This window comes from Podarcis raffonei, chromosome 12 (assembly GCF_027172205.1).
Source record: "Podarcis raffonei isolate rPodRaf1 chromosome 12, rPodRaf1.pri, whole genome shotgun sequence".
In the NCBI taxonomy this organism is placed as follows: Eukaryota; Metazoa; Chordata; class Lepidosauria; order Squamata; family Lacertidae; genus Podarcis; species Podarcis raffonei.
In genome coordinates, this window is record NC_070613.1 from 18,047,303 (window position 1) to 18,066,099 (window position 18,797).

General features: G+C 42.2%; 1 protein-coding gene across 5 annotated transcripts in view; it reads left to right on the top strand.

Annotated features, from left to right (window-relative positions):
• The window catches only part of PARD3 (par-3 family cell polarity regulator), a 542,078-nt gene that overhangs the window by 382,413 nt on the left and 140,868 nt on the right, over positions 1-18,797 (top strand). For all 5 annotated transcript variants that reach the window (XM_053359113.1, XM_053359112.1, XM_053359111.1 and 2 more), the window contains one exon: positions 11,992-12,208. In XM_053359113.1, the coding sequence (XP_053215088.1) occupies positions 11,992-12,208 (217 nt within the window). The remainder of the gene's footprint in view (positions 1-11,991; positions 12,209-18,797) is intronic.

An 18,797-nucleotide genomic window follows, 5' to 3' on the forward strand; every position in this document is an offset into this window, starting at 1 on the left:
AGTGTGAAGCAAGTGACTCTCCTTGCATCACACTGCTGTTTTTAAAGCCCCTGGGATCACGCCACCCACTGGCTATTGGCTAAAATCGCCTGGTGTGATCCCAGGGGAATGGCCAGGACTTCTTGCTCCTCCCCCCCCATTTTAATCCTATCAGGTGAGCTCTTGGGTCCTGCACGCAACCAGGACCCTCTGTTATGAGGCTCCCATATAACGAAAGAAGAGCATCGCCCAAAGGGTCAGGCGGGGTATATGGAGGAACAATATGAGTGGAAATGTTTACATAAGGACTGCAGCAGTTGCAGGAGCATCTCTGTCTACCTTTGGGTAAAGAGAACATTAATGCTTGACAGTGTTAGCGTAATAATGACATCTCTGCAGGCTTGCATCACACTCTAACGTGCTATGGATTTTGTGATTTGGTTGGTTGGTTTGCAAGCTCTAAAATACCGGGTACTCGTTTGTCAAAATGAAGATTACTGCAAATTTTAATGTACTTGGACCTCAGCAGAAAAATGTATGTTTATGTAGCCAATATTATACCCTCCAACATTCCTCAGATGAAAATAGAGACATTTCCCACTCCCCAAAACTGACCCTCCTCAGCCCCCCATTTTTTGTCTCCCCTCCGCAAAGCATTTCTACCAGTAAAAGGGCAAGAGTACAACCACTTCACCAATGGGACCCAGCACACATGCCCTCCTCTGTCCTGAAAAAAGTCTTAATCCTGATTTTATTTTATTTTATTCTTTGGTAGATTTACAAAAAGAAACACACACAGCAATGAATGAATTTTTAAAAATGGCAAGATTAGATGCAGACACGCAAAGCATTTTTTTAATAAAAAAAATCAAGATTCCTTGTGTACCGTCTTAACAGCAAGACTAGGAGTTAAATGAAAAGGGAAGGGGCAAACACTTTGGTTCTAAAGTTTAATGAGAAAGGGACTTCCGGGTTAGTGCCATCGGCGAAATCGCGGAGTTCCTCCGGTCGGAGGAACTGGCTCCGTGGACACTGGGTCTACCCGCCATGGCGAAGGTGGGGACTCGCTAGAAATCCCAGGTGGAAGAAGCCTGGGAACGTGGGGTTCGGCAGAGCACCAGGAGCGCCTCCCCTACTCGCGGGGGAGCCCTTTTTGGGACTCCGGAGTGAAGTGGGGTGATCAGCGCGGTGCTGCGAACTGACTGCTATTTTCACGGAGGGAAGCCGCATTGCCATTGCCGGAGAGCGCTTTTTCCTGTCAACAATTGGACTCTAAACAAGTACCCGTGAGTAGAAATGGAAAATTGGATCAAGAAATATCTTAATTTGGCACCGAAGTGGGAAGGTTCAAAACAGGAAGTCCGCCTTCCGCTTTCTGTAAATAGATTGAAGCAAAAATCTTGTAAGCTATTAGCCTGGAAAGTCGCTTTACAAAGGTCGAAATTTCCTTCATTTATAACCATTAAAACCCCCTTGGAAGCAGGAGAAAAGGGGGGGAAACTAAACTGTTCAAGCCTGCTGGAGAGGGAGTAAAGGAGAATAAGTTTCCACTGTCTCAAACCTGGGAACGGGGTGTCAGAGACAGAAAGTATCGGAGACGTCCATTGACTGTGAATGGAATATTTTGACAGATAGTAAGAAAAAAGAGAAACAAATTGATTCTAATGTTGCCTGTTGCATTTTAAAGAAACAAAATATTCAAAAATTGAAAGTAACTTTCTTTTGTTGGACATGATTTAAAAAAGATGGACACAAATAGAAATTGTATCCTCTAGAGGGAGCTTGTCAAATGGTTGCTGCAGTTCACTTGGAGATTTCACAGCTGCGAGATTAACATTGTGGGACCAGACTGTGACCTTGAATAAAAATGTGTTTGGAAGAAGTCCTGGTGCTTGCTTTTTGCAAGACAAGTGCTTTGTTGGAGCAGTTGCATGAGAAGGTGGATTTGATAAATGAGAAGTTGGATTTGATGACTGTTGTAATCAGTGAATGTGGACAAGTAGGGAATATTGACATAGAAATCAGGGACCAATTCAGGAAACTGGTTTGACTGGGCAAATGCAAGGGCAGACAATAATGAAGGAAGCTACGGTGCTACCTCAAGCAACACAAATGGAGGGACCCGAGGCCCTGTAGGAGCATAAGCCGCTGTTTTGGAAGAATGAACTTGAATTAGGCCAGAGGGAGTTGGGAGCTGAGGAGGCTCTCAACTTTGGAGAGATTTTGAAATATGCTGTCAAAGATCTTTTGGATTATATTGATGACTGTGGGGAGTGGGACTGTGGGGAATGGGCTGGTCTGATGCGGGGAGTTGGACATGAGTATGGGTGGAAATTCCCCGGAGACCTACTCCCTAAGGAGAAAGGAAAGAAACTAAGAAAGAGACCCACAAAAGACAAGGAAAAGTGCAAAAATAAACAAGAAGAAAAAGATCTGCAGAAGGAGCATGGAAGAGACTTAAGAGCCTCGGATATCAGACTACCAGGTTGATGGACTAGATGGAATGGATAGCAAGGACTGACATAACCCGAGACCAGAAAGAAGGGATGTTGGATGAAAATTGGAAGAGTCTATAAAGAATTTTTTTTATTTTGGGAATTAGTGTAAAATTAATGAATATTAGGGAGAATGTTGGAATGAAATTGTCTGGCTTTAGCAGAAATGATATAAGGATAAATAAGTATTAAGTTTTTTAAGTTTTAAGGTATTTTATGGTATTTTATGGTAAGATAAGGTCAAAGTATTTTATGGTAAGGTAAAAAGGTAAAGGTACCCCTGCCCGTACAGGCCAGTCTTGACAGACTCTGGGGTTGTGCGCCCATCTCACTCACTTTTATGGTAAGATAAGGTTAAATAAAGTAAGGTAAATTGAATAACAGAATATGGTGAAAGATGGATAGGATATATAGAGTCAATTAATTGGTTATAAGCTAAAACATAGAAAGGATTTGCTGAAACAATGATTGAATCAGGATACAAGAAGAGGGAGGTGTGAGGAAGTCGGGGAAATAGGCAGATGAAAGATAGGATATGGAATGACTGATTTGTTTTTAACTATTTTTATTTTTCTGTATTTTGTATCTTTTTGTCTTCTTTTTCTTCATTTTCCCCCTCTTTTTTTCTTTTTCATATTTTTGTATTTCCTCTGAAATTTTAATAAATATTATTATATATACCGTAGTTTTCGCTCCAAAACACGCACTTTTTTGCTCCTAGAAAGTAAGGGAAAATGCCTGTGCGTGTTACGGAGCGAATGCACGGATCGGAGCCATGGCTGCCGTCAGTCAAGCAAAGCGGGAGCTGCTTACACGCTCTACGAGGCTCTCACTTTGCTTGCTTTAAAGCGACCTGGAGCCGGGGAGGAGGGAGGGAAGGAGAGCCATGGCTAGCAAAGGTCCGCGCTCTCTCTAAACAGAGCAATGAGGCTGCAGAGATAAAATTTAAGCAACCAGCAGCAAAATAAAACCAACCTCGAGCTCTGAGCCATGCAGTAAAAACCAGGAAGTAAAAAAAAAGGCTGGGGATGAGGGAGAGGGGAAAACTTCGCAAATCCCCGCGTCTCAGCTGATCCTCTGGGACGGAGCAGCTTGTTTTCAGGCAGGATAGATTCGAGCATTGTCTGGGTCCTAGTGCCCCTACCGCTTTTTTGTGCTCCATTCTATTGCTGCTGGTGGCTGCTTATCACTCAGGCTGCAAGGAGGAGCGCTTTTACACAGCTAATGGCGAATCCCCTGCAATCCAAGTCCTCCTCACTTGCTCAAATCTATTCTGCCTCAAAACAAGGAGCAGAAGGAAAAGGCTGCAGACTGTTAAATGGAAAAAAACCCAGGCACAGGGCAAATACCTTAAGTATACCTTTAAAGCAACAGTGCTCTTTCCCTCCCTCCTCCCCTCTCAGCTCGCAGAAAAGCTCCTTCTCCACACACCCCACGCGTGCTCCTTGTCCCTTGAGTTCTTTTCCTTCCCTCCGCACTCAAAACGTGGTTACAAAGCACGGATCCACATGGATCCTCAGGATTTTTGCATTGGGCTACCCCAAACTCACCGTCAGATCACATGTCTGTGGCCACAGCATGAACCATAAAAATCATACATCCACTGTTTCGTTTAGAATATTTTTTTCTTGTTTTCCTCCTCTAAAAACTACGTGCGTGTTATGGTCTGGTGCGTGTTATAGAGCGAAAAATACGGTATATAAAAAATAAAGTTTAATGAGAGAGAGAGAGGAAATAAGTTGCATTTAGATTGAAAAATTTCAGCATTGGAAGTTCATCCATAAAGTGAAGAAAAATTACGGCTGTTCTTTAATTAGAATATGTAAGGTTGGCAGATCTAATAAAGCATAAAGTTAATGATCAGCTATTACCCACCCTAATGGGCGTTCATTTACATTTTCAGTTCTTTAACCCTAAGAGTGACCCAACATGAGAAGAATGTCATTAACATAAAATAATCTCTTCAAACGTAACCTGTATAATTACTGAATGGTGCAGCAATGGGCTAGTAAAATGACAGTCCATGCTCAAAAAAGAGTGAATAGCAAATGAACTTAAATGGGGCAGAATTATATGGAAATTATTAAATTTTTAACCTTAATGTTGTAGTATTTTGAATGTATCCCAGCAGGTCCCCCCCACCTATCTAGTTACTTTACCTTTAAACATTAAAAGTTTATGAATGGAAAAGAGCTGGGGAAGCTGAGGTAATTAATTACTTGGCTTGTCGACTGACACAAGGAGTTGGAAAAATGAATCTGCAATCTCAGCTTTTTATGAATGTGTTTACATTTTAAGAAACGCCTGTCATAATGAGCAAATTTGCTCCTACAAGTTCACTGTTCTATTTTATATTAGTTTTTCTTTTTTAAAAAGCCTGCTTCTAAAAATATCGCATAATTGAATGTAAGGACATTTGAAATATTTCCTTTAATAGCAACAGCAGAATTAATTCCGCTTCATTTCAAATGTCCCTCAGAGGCTGCACCTCACAACGGTTGGTAGGAATGTTTTTGCAAAAAATCTCAGAAACCTCATCAGGAGGGCTTTAAACTGACTAATGTGGGGGAGGGAGACAGTGCTCCTGAAGGTAGGAGTCTATCAATTGATGAAGATGATCATCCAAATGTCATAGACCGAATGGAGCAAACAGCACGCAGACCTAGTGGTGGGAGGAAAAAATCCTTAAATAAGAGACACGGGGGAATGATTAATGGACTTCAATGTCTGTACACTAATGCGCAAAGTATGGGAAATAAACAAGATGAGCTTGAGCTCTTGGTACAGCAAACTAAATATGACATAATAGGCATCACTGAAACCTGGTGGGATAAGTCCCACGATTGGAATGTAATAATGGAGGGATACAATCTATTTCAGAGAAACAGACCAGACAAGAAAGGAGGAGGAGTGGCGTTATATGTCAGGGATGTGTATACCTGTGAAGAGATCCAAGATTTAGAACCTCAAAGCCAAAGTGAGAGCATTTGGGTCAAAATTAAGGGAGAGAAGAATAACAGTGACCTCATTGTGGGAGTTTACTATAGATCCCCAAGCCAAACGGAGGACATAGATGATGCCTTCCTGGAACAGATGGCCAAGCATGCAAAAGGAAGGGAGATAGTAGTAATGGGGGACTTCAATTACCCGGATATTTGTTGGATGTCAAACTCAGCCAAGAGCATAAGGTCAAACAGATTCCTCACTGGCCTTGCAGACAACTTCATTGTCCAGAAAGTGGGAGAAGCTACAAGAGGAACAGCCATTTTAGATCTGGTCCTAACCAATGTTGATGACCTGGTTAGTGGGGTAGAAGTGGAAGGATCATTAGGCGCGAGTGATCATGCTCTTCTGAAGTTTACTATACAGCGGAAAGGAGCAGCCAAGCATACTAGGACTCAATTTCTCGACTTTAAGAAAGCCGACTTCATAAAACTTAGGGAAGTGCTGGGTGAGATCCCATGGACAGTAATACTAAAAGGAAAGGGAGTTCATGATGGCTGGGAGTTTGTTAAGAGGGAGATAGTAAAAGCACAACTTCAGGCAATACCAATGAGACGGAAACATGGAAGGTGCCTAAAGAAGCCAGGGTGGCTATCTAAAGAACTTTTAACTGAGTTAAGATTAAAAAAGGATGTGTACAAAAAATGGAAAAGGGGGGAAACCACCAAAGAGGAATTCAAACAAATAGCCAGCACGTGTAGACACAAAGTCAGAAAAGCTAAAGCACAGAATGAACTCAGGCTTGCTAGAGAGGTTAAAAGCAACAAAAAAGGCTTTTATGGGTATGTTCGTAGCAAAAGGAAGAACAAAGAAACAGTGGGGTCACTCAGAGGAGAAGATGGTGAAATGCAAACAGGGGACACAGAAAGGGCTGAACTCCTCAATGCCTTCTTTGCCTCAGTCTTCTCCGATAAAGAAAACAATGCCCGACCTGAAGAATTTGGAGCAAATGATTCAGCAGAGGAAACACAGCCCAGAATAACTAAGGAGATAGTACAAGAATACTTGGCTAGTCTAGATGTATTCAAGTCTCCAGGGCCAGATGAACTGCATCCAAGAGTATTAAAAGAACTGGCAGATGTGATTTCAGAACCACTGGCAGTCATCTTTGAGAATTCCTGGAGAACAGGCGAAGTCCCGGCAGACTGGAGGAGGGCAAATGTTGTCCCTATTTTCAAAAAGGGGAAAAGAGAGGACCCAAATAATTACCGCCCAGTCAGTCTGACATCAATACCAGGGAAGATTCTGGAGCAGATCATTAAGCAAACAGTCTGTGAGCACCTGGAAAGGAATGCTGTGATCACCAATAGTCAGCATGGATTTCTGAAAAATAAGTCATGTCAGACTAACCTGATCTCGTTTTTTGACAGAATTACAAGCCTGGTAGATGAAGGGAACGCAGTGGATGTAGCCTACCTTGATTTCAGCAAGGCATTTGACAAGGTGCCCCATGATATTCTTGTAAAGAAGCTGGTAAAATGCGGTCTTGACTATGCTACCACTCAGTGGATTTGTAACTGGCTGACTGACCGAACCCAAAGGGTGCTCATCAATGGTTCCTCTTCATCCTGGAGAAGAGTGACTAGTGGGGTGCCACAGGGTTCTGTCTTGGGCCCGGTCTTATTCAACATCTTTATCAACGACTTGGATGATGGACTCAAGGGCATCCTGATCAAATTTGCAGATGACACCAAACTGGGAGGGGTGGCTAACACCCCAGAGGACAGGAACACACTTCAAAACGACCTTGACAGATTAGAGAACTGGGCCAAAACAAACAAGATGAATTTTAACAGGGAGAAATGTAAAGTATTGCACTTGGGCAAAAAAAATGAGAGGCACAAATACAAGATGGGTGACACCTGGCTTGAGAGCACTACATGTGAAAAGGATCTAGGAGTCTTGGTTGACCACAAACTTGACATGAGCCAACAGTGTGACGCGGCAGCTAAAAAAGCCAATGCAATTCTGGGCTGCATCAATAGGAGTATAGCATCTAGATCAAGGGAAGTAATAGTGCCACTGTATTCTGCTCTGGTCAGACCTCACCTGGAGTACTGTGTCCAGTTCTGGGCACCACAGTTCAAGAAGGACATTGACAAACTGGAACGTGTCCAGAGGAGGGCAACCAAAATGGTCAAAGGCCTGGAAACGATGCCTTATGAGGAACGGCTAAGGGAGCTGGGCATGTTTAGCCTGGAGAAGAGGAGGTTAAGGGGTGATATGATAGCCATGTTCAAATATATAAAAGGATGTCACATAGAGGAGGGAGAAAGGTTGTTTTCTGCTGCTCCAGAGAAGCGGACACGGAGCAATGGATCCAAACTACAAGAAAGAAGATTCCACCTAAACATTAGGAAGAACTTCCTGACAGTAAGAGCTGTTCGACAGTGGAATTTGCTGCCAAGGAGTGTGGTGGAGTCTCCTTCTTTGGAGGTCTTTAAGCAGAGGCTTGACAACCATATGTCAGGAGTGCTCTGATGGTGTTTCCTGCTTGGCAGGGGGTTGGACTCGATGGCCCTTGTGGTCTCTTCCAACTCTATGATTCTATGATTCTATGATTCTATGATTCAAATGGCAGTTCAGAGCAGCTAAATGTTATCAGTCTTGTCTAATTGACCCAGTGACACAGGGTGGAATCCAGTGGAAGTACCCCATAACAGAAGTGAGGGGAAGGGTTTTTTCTGATTCCCTTGGCAGCCCTTTATGGTACCTTTTGATGTGTTCTGCAGGGTTCCCCAACAACCTAGAGCTTGTTTTCAGAGGGTGTGTGTGCTCAGGCCTGCAAGAAGGAAAGCAAAAAAACCCTCCCCACCTTTTCAAAAAGTGGGTCAAAAGCCCTTCTTCTGAGACTGAGGGAACAGTTGGATTTCACCCATAGGAAGTGGGGCACAAAGGGGTGGATCCCAAGTGCTCCATGTTTAAGCTTTTCTCACAGTGGGTCAACCAGTGCCCATAAGCAGCCCACAAACTGGCCCTGAGTGCATCAGCATTCTTCTCACGTGATTCCCAGCAACTGATACTCAGATGTAAACTGGAGGCAGAATATAGCCATTGTGGCTGGTATCCATGGATTGCCTTCCCCTCCAAGCATTTTTCTAATCCTCCTTTAAAGCTGTCCAACTTGCTGGACATCCCTAAATATTGTGGGGGATGAATTCCACAGTTCAACTATGTGCTGTGTGAAAAAATGCATTCTTTTATCTGCCCTGAATATTGCAACATTCAGGATGGCACCGTGTATTTTGAGAGAGGGAGAGGGAGGAGAAGGAGAAGGAGAGAGAGAACTATAGAATGATCTGGCAGGCGTACTGGGCATGTGACTATTTGATATTGGATGCAGACGTTCCATTTTAGGTAGGGATCAAGTGTGTTAAAGTGGCACTATACATGCCACTATACACTATACAGGTGGGGAGGGGAATTAGTGTTCAGTTAAACCCTATGGAGGTGGGTTGTGTTCAAATCCCCCTTGCAGCTATTTCTCTCCTCCCCTAATAGTTCAGAATTTAGAAGGCTCCTTTCTCTCGTTGTAAAAGCAATGACTTTCATTTGGTCAGCTGGTGACCCTTTTGTACTCGAAGATAATAGAATCAGAGAATTGTAGAGTTGGAAAGGGACCACAAGGGTCATCTAGTCCAACCCCCTGCAATGCAGCAATCTTTCACCCAACATGGGTCCTGAACCCGAAACGCTGAGATTAAGATTCTCATGCTGTACTGACTGAGCTATTCAGATAAGTTGCTCTGAATTGTTTCATAAAGAAATCTTGATCAGTGTCCTGCAATGAGTTCTAAAAATATACGTGCACACCATGTGACCACATTTACTGTGGGGGCTTTTTAAAAACCATAATATAATTGCTGCACTCAGAACAATTGGCCATTCAGACCGTTGAACTGAGCCTGAAAGACAGATGGGAAGACCTTAAGTTTGGCAGAGGGTACCTATAGATTTTAATGGGTATAATCAGATAGTCACAGCTGACTGCTTGGGGTATTTGGATCATATGAATCACAGGGTTTGTTTTCGAAATCTTGGAATAGCTGATAAGAAACAGTTCCTTTCTCTGGTGCGTTGTCTGAGAGCAAGCCATTTGAATCTGAATAAATTGGCAGAGCTTTCTAATCTCTGTTTAGTCTTAATTGCTAGAGACTCTGCTTGTATTAAATAACACAATACACAGTCTAGCTCAGTTATGGAACAGCTTCACGTTCAATAACTACAGTTTCTTATGAGCATTTTCTCTGTTTTGTGACATAATTAGGAGAGCAGTTTCACAATACTTTTCTTGCAGTTCTCTTAAGTAAAACATGTCTTTGCTCTTGGAATCATACCCTAAAGAACAATCTGATTTGATGTTTTGGTCTTAGAGGCTAAAATAGGAAAGGGGGATTGCCGTCTGCACTTTTTCATTAACTCTTCCCCCCGACCCAGTGCTTTTTAGTAATGTCATCAGTGAACTATGAACTATCACAAAAATCAGAACTTGAATTTCTTGCCTGAATAGGAATAATAATGAGGCAACATTTTATTTCTTCAGGAATGCATACCCCGCTTTTCTCTTCCACAAAGGCGTTGGTCAAATCAACTTACAGATACAAAAGAAAACATAAAACCATCAGTGACTCCAACCTTAAAACTCAAACAATCACACTGAAAACAGCAGCAACATCCCTTCCAATCAATACATTAAGCAGTGGTCGAATCAAAAGCTTGTTTGAAAATAAATTATTTTAGTTGCTGGCATATCCCAACCTCGCAAAGCGGTTTGGGGAGGGCAGTGTGAGAAGGAAGCCCTGAGTCCTTTGATCCCTGAGCTGGGCTCAGTGAAAGCAGTTGATAATAAGCTGGCAGTTGCCTAAAATAAAGTTCTGTTGTTGCATGGGAATTGTAGAAATGAAGTTATATTAGAGATTGTATGAAATGAATTGCAAAGCAGCAGGGAAGTCCAAACCTACTGAATGAGTGTGTTCCCTGACCCTCAGTGGATGAGATAAGAAAAGTCCTGCTGGAGTAGGCTGAAGGTCCATCTTAGTCCAGCATCTTATTTCCCATAGTAACCAACAAGATGCTCTGGAAAGCTACTGGAAAATGTTATTGGAGTGTGAGGTACACATCCCTAAAAGCAATGTGATGCAGTACAATAAAAGGCAGACAAGTAAAATATGAGGGCAACAGCACTCCTTGCTGGTTGCCACCAAAGCAAGTGATATTCAGAGGCATACTATCTTAGAACATGCTTGCAATTTTTCGCTAATGTATTGGCAAAGCTGAGGTAACTGATGAGGATCACAAGTTTTGAATATTCAGTATATAAATAATGTGAATTGCACGAGGTGTGATTGATTGTTTTTAATAGGAAGGGAAATGTGCATAGAAATACTTCAATAAGCAATTAAACAGCATTATTATTATCATTATCCTTGTTGAATGTCAAGTATTATAAATTAGTTTTAATTAATTTGTATTTTTAACATTGACTTAAAGCACAATGTCCTTGAGTCCTCTCTTCAGATACTGCATATTGCATCTTTTTCTCAGCCTTGCTCTATCTTTGAAAATCACTGTGATACCTCAGTGCCTAAGGGTGATATAGTATTACGGTATGTTTTACTTATTCACCAGCCTAAATGAAAGCCAATGTGGGACTGAGTTGGTGTTTGAACTTGAAATGTAGGATTGTGCCTTGAATATGAACATGCTCATTTTTCATTTCAATATCTCAGTCTTCAAGGTGTATGTTGCATTAAGAAAAATTTTGCATCCTTCATTTTCTCCTGAAAATGGGTGTGAAGAATGAGCCGATATCCAAGGTTAAAATGGAGAATTATGTTGTAAATGTACATAGTGGAAAGCATTGTAAACTCAACTGTCAATATATAGACCATGTTCAGATTAGCATATCTTGTCTTCATAATATTAGATATGAATTGGTCTTTTGGACATAAAGCCCAGCCCCTTTGCCTGAGGGAGCAAGCAAACCAAGGTATTCCATTGCACATTGTTTGCTATGATTAACAGCTTTGGAACAAGCCAGGATATTAAGTCAGCTTCAAACCATGGTTTAATATCCTGGCTTGCTGTGAAGCAATTAAGCATATTTTCATGGTTAGCATGAAATAGCAAACTATAGTCAATGGAGGACTCTCTAGTTTGCTTGCTTGCCTGCTTGGGCCAAGGGAGGATCAAATGAGCTATGTATATTTATCCAAAAGACTCATTCATTTCTTGGCTTATTAAGCGATCAGAATACTGAGCAAGCAAGTTAAACCAAAAACCTCACCTTGTACAGTAAAATATGTGCAGTTTCATGGACCCCATGTGTGGAGCTATCCAGATACAAGCAGAGAAAGTCATGCAGTTTACCACCTGGGTGGTTTACTGGAATGTAGTGGCTGTTCATTCTGGATGAACGGATAAGGGTTGTTCAACTCTATTTGTCTTGAGTCACAGCAGAGATTTTTTTTTTAATGCCCCCCCAGCCCCTACTAAAATTACCTTACTCTTTCAGTGGAGGAAGATACTGAGGAAAGCTCACGATCGGGTAGAGAATCTGTCTCTACGTCGAGTGACCAGCCATCCCATTCGCTGGAAAGACACATGAATGGCAGTCAAGATAAAGGAGACCGAAAAAAAATTGGGAAGGACAAGAAGAAAGATCGAGATAAAGAAAAGGATAAAATTAAAGCCAAGAAAGGAATGCTAAAAGGCCTGGGGGACATGTTCAGGTAGGATTTGTATATGTGATTAGAGTTTGGACCTATGGTTTTCATGGCAATGTATATTTCAATATCCATTTTCAAAATGCCAGCAATTTAAGCTTGTTTTAATGGGACCATTTAATGCTCCTTCACTCTATCATCATCTGTAACATGACTATAATTCTATCAGTGTGGATTCTATTGCACCAAGATTGACACAGGTTTATGTCATGTTTTAGTGAAGCTGCTTATGAGGTGGAATAAAACAAGTGACATCTATGTTGCATCTGCACAAGGATCAACATTTGTACAAAACAAAACAATACTCAGTTAGCGCTTGATGTTTCTTGCATGTATGGTGATTCATTATTGACACACAACTAAAACCCAGTTCACAGCAACAAAGGCTTCTTGAAATGTAAGTGTTTAGAGAAATTCATGTTGAACCCTGGAGATCCTCCATGGTTTCCCCAGTTTTCACTCCTGCCAATACAACCTTTCTGGTTTTGATTTGGAATAGAGAACATTTCCCAATCTAAGTGAAGAGCTGGTACAAGCCTTGCCCTGTAAGGCTTTTATTTTCAAGCAATTGCTATGCTCCAGTAAGTGTGGATTTGACTTGATTTATTATCTATATGTCTCTTTTCCAGCATCAATGTTGATTTCAAAGCTGATGACAACAATAAGAACACATTAGCAAACAAAAACACTTTCATCAATATAATCCTATCAAAAAGCACATAGCGTATTAGTGGGGGAGGGGGGAAGCAATCCAATAAAAAATGATGCAGTTTAATACCAAAACCATAACAATTCAAAAACAATTTATCCGAAATGGCTGATAAGCCCCAGCCCAGTACCAGCCGACATAATCCCTCTAGGAAGGGGGTTCTGCACCAGCACAGTCCCAGCAGCAACTTCTTTCATAGTTTAAGGCACAAGGGAAGAGGGGCTGGTCTCACTTAGCCTTGAGATGGAACACACACTGCTTTGCAAACAGGATTCATTGAGCATTAACAATGTAGAGTAACTCAGCTATGTTACACTCAGTTATGTCACCTACAAGTAATGACTAAGAACAAACTCCTTGTTTCAAACTCCTTGAAATATAGTACAAAAACAGGCAAAGGCTATTGAGGAGTCACAGTATAGTACTGATTTCTCAATGAGAGGAACACTTTGTCTTCTTTTGTACATGTCTGTTGTGTTTTCCAGCCATGTTTTTCTATGGTATAAGGCAATGGGACAAGCAGCGGGGCAGCACACCTTCAAACATTACATCATACCCTTTCCCCTTTGTTTCAAACTCTGACCCTCTCCGTAGTGCATCTACTAGTACAATTTTTGCTTTGAGAGAGTACTGTATGCTTTCTGTTCTCAAAATATGTCTCATCTCCCAGCTTCCCCGAGAGAGAATTTGTTAGCCATAAAGCTATAAAGTGACTTCCCTAGTTCCCTACTAGATCCCTCAAAGTTGTGCCTTCCCATGGGCTTCCAGAAGGTTTTCATAACAAAATGCAGTTGTGTGCTGAGTGAGCGCCAATAAGTTGAGACTGAATCCTGACGAGGTCGGGCTCTATGGACTGACAAATCTAGGGTTCTGGAATTAGGCATTCTTCTAGTTCTGGATGGGCTTGTATTCCCTCTGAAAGAATGGGTGGTGCTCTTAGATCCATCACTGTCGTTGAAGGTGCAAGTGACTGGGGTTGGCTAGTAATGTAGTTATGGATGTTCCTATTCAGGCATTACCTGGCCACAGTGGTTGGGTAACCTTTGAGATTTGTTCAGAAGCTGCAGTTAGTGTAGAATTCCATGGCTAGGCTGTCATTTGGGACTGCTGATTGTGAACATACCACACCAGGCCAAGTTTAGGGAGCTTGTATTGACACACAGTATAGAGCCCTATATAGATTGGGACCTAGATATCTAACAAAGCATCTTCTTTATGAGGAAGACCCTCTTACTGCCACAGTTAAGAGAAATTCACCAAGTGGCACTAAACAAGACAAGCTTCTTGGTACTGGCACCTTGTTTATTCCTTACCTTCTCAGATACAGCTGATGCTAACTCTTATGAGTTTTCAATGCCAGTTGCAGACCTACTTATTCACCAAGGTTTTTATGCAAGGATTGCAGCATAGCTGTTTTATTTTTAAAAGTTGCATTTCCCCCCCTTTCTGTTTTGTTTTAATGTGTATTATGTATTTGATTTTAATGTAATGCACTCTGGGATTGCTTTGGCAAGAAATGTTTTAATTAGATAAGACATGGAGCCAGGAAACCTATATAAACAAGGTTAAAATTCTTGGTTCAACTATGTAGCTCATAGGGTGGTCTGTGGCAAATTAGTATCTCTCAGCTTAGCCCACAGACTTGTAAAGATGTCCTACTCTGCCCTAATTCCTGAGAGGATGACCAAAACACAAATGTACGTAAAATAACATAATCACCGAAATTGTTGTATTCCCTTGATTGGGAGACCTTTTTCGCCCCCTCTCTATTAGTCTTCCACTCTTTTTTTTAATATAGGATTTCCACTTCCCTGATTTGAGTTCTTAATCACTGATCCACCACTTTTTAATTGGTTTTTTATCAGTTGTAGTCGTTTCTCTCTGTGTGTTTCTAATTGTTATTTAAATTGCCTTACTGAATATTTTCTCACTGAGCCTATCCCCAAGAAAATATATAAAACATTGGCCAGAGGTATCCAGGGAGGCTCTTGAGTGTGCTCCACAATAAAGGCTGTCCAGCATGCCTTGAGAAGATAGATGGGCATGCACAATGTACTGAGAGTTTGCTGCAATAGAAATAAGCTTTCGTTCATTTCTTACCTCTTTGTATATGTTATTTGTGTGCAGGGCAATGCCATTTCACACAGCAGCTGTGCTTTACTTTCAGCCTCACCCTGATGCAGAGCCATACTGGCAGTGAGGTACTTACCTCAGGTAGCAGGTCAGGCGTGAGATGGAGGGCATGAAGTGCCAGAGAGCTATTGGATAATAGAACTGAGTGTGCTGCCTTCAAAGATACCCTACTGCATACAAGTGTGGTGGAGGTTGTGGTCCTATTGTCAGTGTGTTGTGAGGATAACCATGATCGTTGTGAGGATAGTCTGAAGAGAAGTGTCATGTACATTGAAGTGTAGGTGGGTTCAGGCATGATCCAAGACTGAGATTCAGCTCAAAAGGAATTTATCGGAACATCAGGAACAAGAAGAACAAGAATGACAAACGGGGGCACTTGGCCCAGTATATATACCTTAAGCTGGCCCAGGCAAAACACGCACATCGCTTGTGATAAAGGTAAAGTTAAGTCCAGACGCAGATGACTCTAGGGTTGCAGCGCTCATCTCGCTTTACAGGCTGAGGGAGCCAGCGTTTGTCCACAGACAGTTATTCTGGGTCATGTGGCCAGCATGACTAAACCGCTTTTGGCAAAACCACAGCAGCGCACAGAAACACCGTTTACCTTCCCGCCGGAGTGGTACCTATTTATCTACTTGCACTTTGGGGCGTGCTTTTGAATTGCTAGAACTGTGATAGGTTGCCTTAATGCTGCAATTAGCAAATCACAACATTGGCCTTATCTGAGCAGGGGTTGGAAGCCTGCCAGCTACTAACAATGTCATTGGAGGGTTTTAGAATCCTCTCTGTCTTTTGTTATGCAGATGAAGCTCCTGAGCCTCCAAGAGGCTTGAAGGCCTAGGCCAGTATTGCATGCATACATAACATACACCACCCCTGACCTTAGAATCATAGAATCATAGAGTTGGAAGAGACCAAAAGGGCCATCGAGTCCAACCCCCTGCCAAGCAGGAAACACCATCAGAGCACTCCTGACATATGGTTGTCAAGCCTCTGCTTAAAGACCTCCAAAGAAGGAGACTCCACCACACTCCTTGGCAGCAAATTCCACTGTCGAACAGCTCTTACTGTCAGGAAGTTCTTCCTAATGTTTAGGTGGAATCTTCTTTCTTGTAGTTTGGATCCATTGCTCCGTGTCCGCTTTTCTGGAGCAGCAGAAAACAACCTTTCTCCCTCCTCTATGTGACATCCTTTTATATATTTGAACATGGCTATCATATCACCCCTTAACCTCCTCTTCTCCAGGCTAAACATGCCCAGCTCCCTTAGCCGTTCCTCATAAGGCATCGTTTCCAGGCCTTTGACCATTTTGGTTGCCCTCCTCTGGACACGTTCCAGTTTGTCAGTGTCCTTCTTGAACTGTGGTGCCCAGAACTGGACACAGTACTCCAGATGAGGTCTGACCAGAGCAGAATACAGTGGCACTATTGCTTCCCTTGATCTAGATGCTATACTCCTATTGATGCAGCCCAGAATTGCATTCTTAGAAGATGAGTGGGATAATAGTAAAATCTCCGGAGTAGGGGCTTTTTTTCTATTTGATTGTTTTTAGGGGCAGGGAAGGGCATCACACTACGTCTTAAGAATGGTGATGCAACTGCAGTGGTACCTCGGGTTACAGATGCTTCAGGTTACAGACTCCGTTAACCCAGAAATAGTACCTCGGGTTAAGAACTTTGCTTCAGGATGAGAACAGAAATTGCACGGTGGCGGCGGGAGTCCCCATTAGCTAAAGTGGTACCTCAGGTTAAGAACATGAGCGCCACAACCCCAGAGTCGGTCACGACTGGACCTAATGGTCAGGGGTCCCTTTACCTTTACCACTGTATCCATGAGAGAGTCACCTTTTTTAAAAAGGACGACAACAGACATTCATAACTTAAGGTGGGCACAAATCTACCCAATTAAATATAATAAACTGTAAGATAATATATGGCAAACAAATGTTTTCATTTTTTAAAAGTTGTGGGTTTATTATTGGGTTATAACCTTGTTTCTTAAGAGCAGCAACCAATGCAATTATTTTCCATATATTATCTGGGAATTTGTGACATTTATTTGGGTAGATTTGTGCACACTGTGATAGTTTGGATCCAACTCTTGCCTGTCTCTCAGATACATTTTTTTAAGTTTTAGGGAATTAGGCCCTGCCAGGGTGTCCCTAGGCATAAGACAGCAAGACACAAAGGCCAGGATACATATTCTGGGAACAACTCTCTGGTATGGGGTGACTCATTGCTTTGTAAATATCAGATTTTCTTCTCAAGGAATAAGCAGTTAGATGTAAAAGCAGCACTCCATGAACCAATAAAGTGTAAGCTGTTTCCCTTCCTTTTTTAGTTACTGTCAGCTGCCATGTAAGCAAAGCCTGTGTTTCCTTGTCCTTAGCTGATGTTGTATCATGTCACATAAAATATTGAAAAATCTGTTTCTCTGGCCTGATGTTCAAAGCTGTGCTTTTTTCCCTTTCTCTCTCCTTAGTTTGTGTTGCTTTCTCCTCCCCTCTCCTCCTTGCTGTTTCACAGCTACGGAAGTCTGGAAGACTGAATTATTTGACATTTTTTGTTTTTCATTTTTTAACTGCTTGTCTGCTCATGTTTTTCTAATGGCTGGTATAGAAGTAGCGTGACACTAAAAGCAGGGTTTGCCACCCTTTTTGGACCCAGAGGCACCCTTTTTGGACCCAGAGCACTCCTGCTGTGCTCAGGAGGCTTTGCATTGCTTTTGCTGAAGCCAGGAGAGCAAGAGAGATCAATCCCTCTTTCTCTCCTGGCTTTGCTTCGCTGGAGATCCGCTGCACAGCTTTCTCTCTCTGCGCAGTGCCCCTTCAGCAAAGCGGCAGGAGAAACGGAGCCCCTTCCATTTCTCCTCCTGCTTTGCTGGAGAGGCACTGCGGAGAGAGAGAGAGCTGAGCAGTGCCGGGAGGAGCAAAGCTGGAGGAGAAATGGAATCCATTAATCCTGGCAGTGTTTTAATCTGTTTACAATTTGTTTGTAAATACTCAATAAACCATTTCCATTCCTTTCTAAAAAAAAATTGGTTATCTTGATTTCTTATTCTACCAGTAAGTGTCGCCATTTCTGTGTAGTCCATTAACTTCTGTATCCATTCTTCTCTTGTCGGGACCTCTTCTTCCTTCCATTTTTTTGGGCAAATAACATTCTTGCAGCTGTGGTTGCATACATAAATAAATTTCTATACTATTTAGGTAGTCCCCACCAGCCCATCTGGTGGGCTTTCTACACTGGATGTAGTATTGTATTTTTATAGATACAGTGACCAGCAGTTTCTGTAAGGAATAGGGGAAACCGAAGGAGAAGAAGTAAGAGGATGAGAAGTCAGGTAGAAAAAAGTGTGAAGAGATTAAGAGAACTGTTACAGGAATAAATAGATTCAGCTTTCTGTCTAAAGAGGTTTCCTGGTAACTTGAGACTTAAGGGGTCTCCGCCCACCCCATGTGCCAAGTGCATTTTGTTCTGAAAACAGACACTAAATCAGGAGTCCGTGTGATCTACATTAGGGTCATGGTATGATCTGATTACTTTTGAATAATACATTGTTGTGGTTTTGTGATTGTAGTGCCTCAGGGCCACAACCAATGCTCCTTCCTAGGTGGGGATTTCCAGGTGTGGCTTCAAAGAATTTAGGGGAGCGGGGAATGGTGCTTCCCTTGTGACCAACACTAAGTTCTTCACCACATTGCCAAACCCCAAGGGTCTCTGTGTGCTTTAGTATCCTTGAAATCCTTGAATT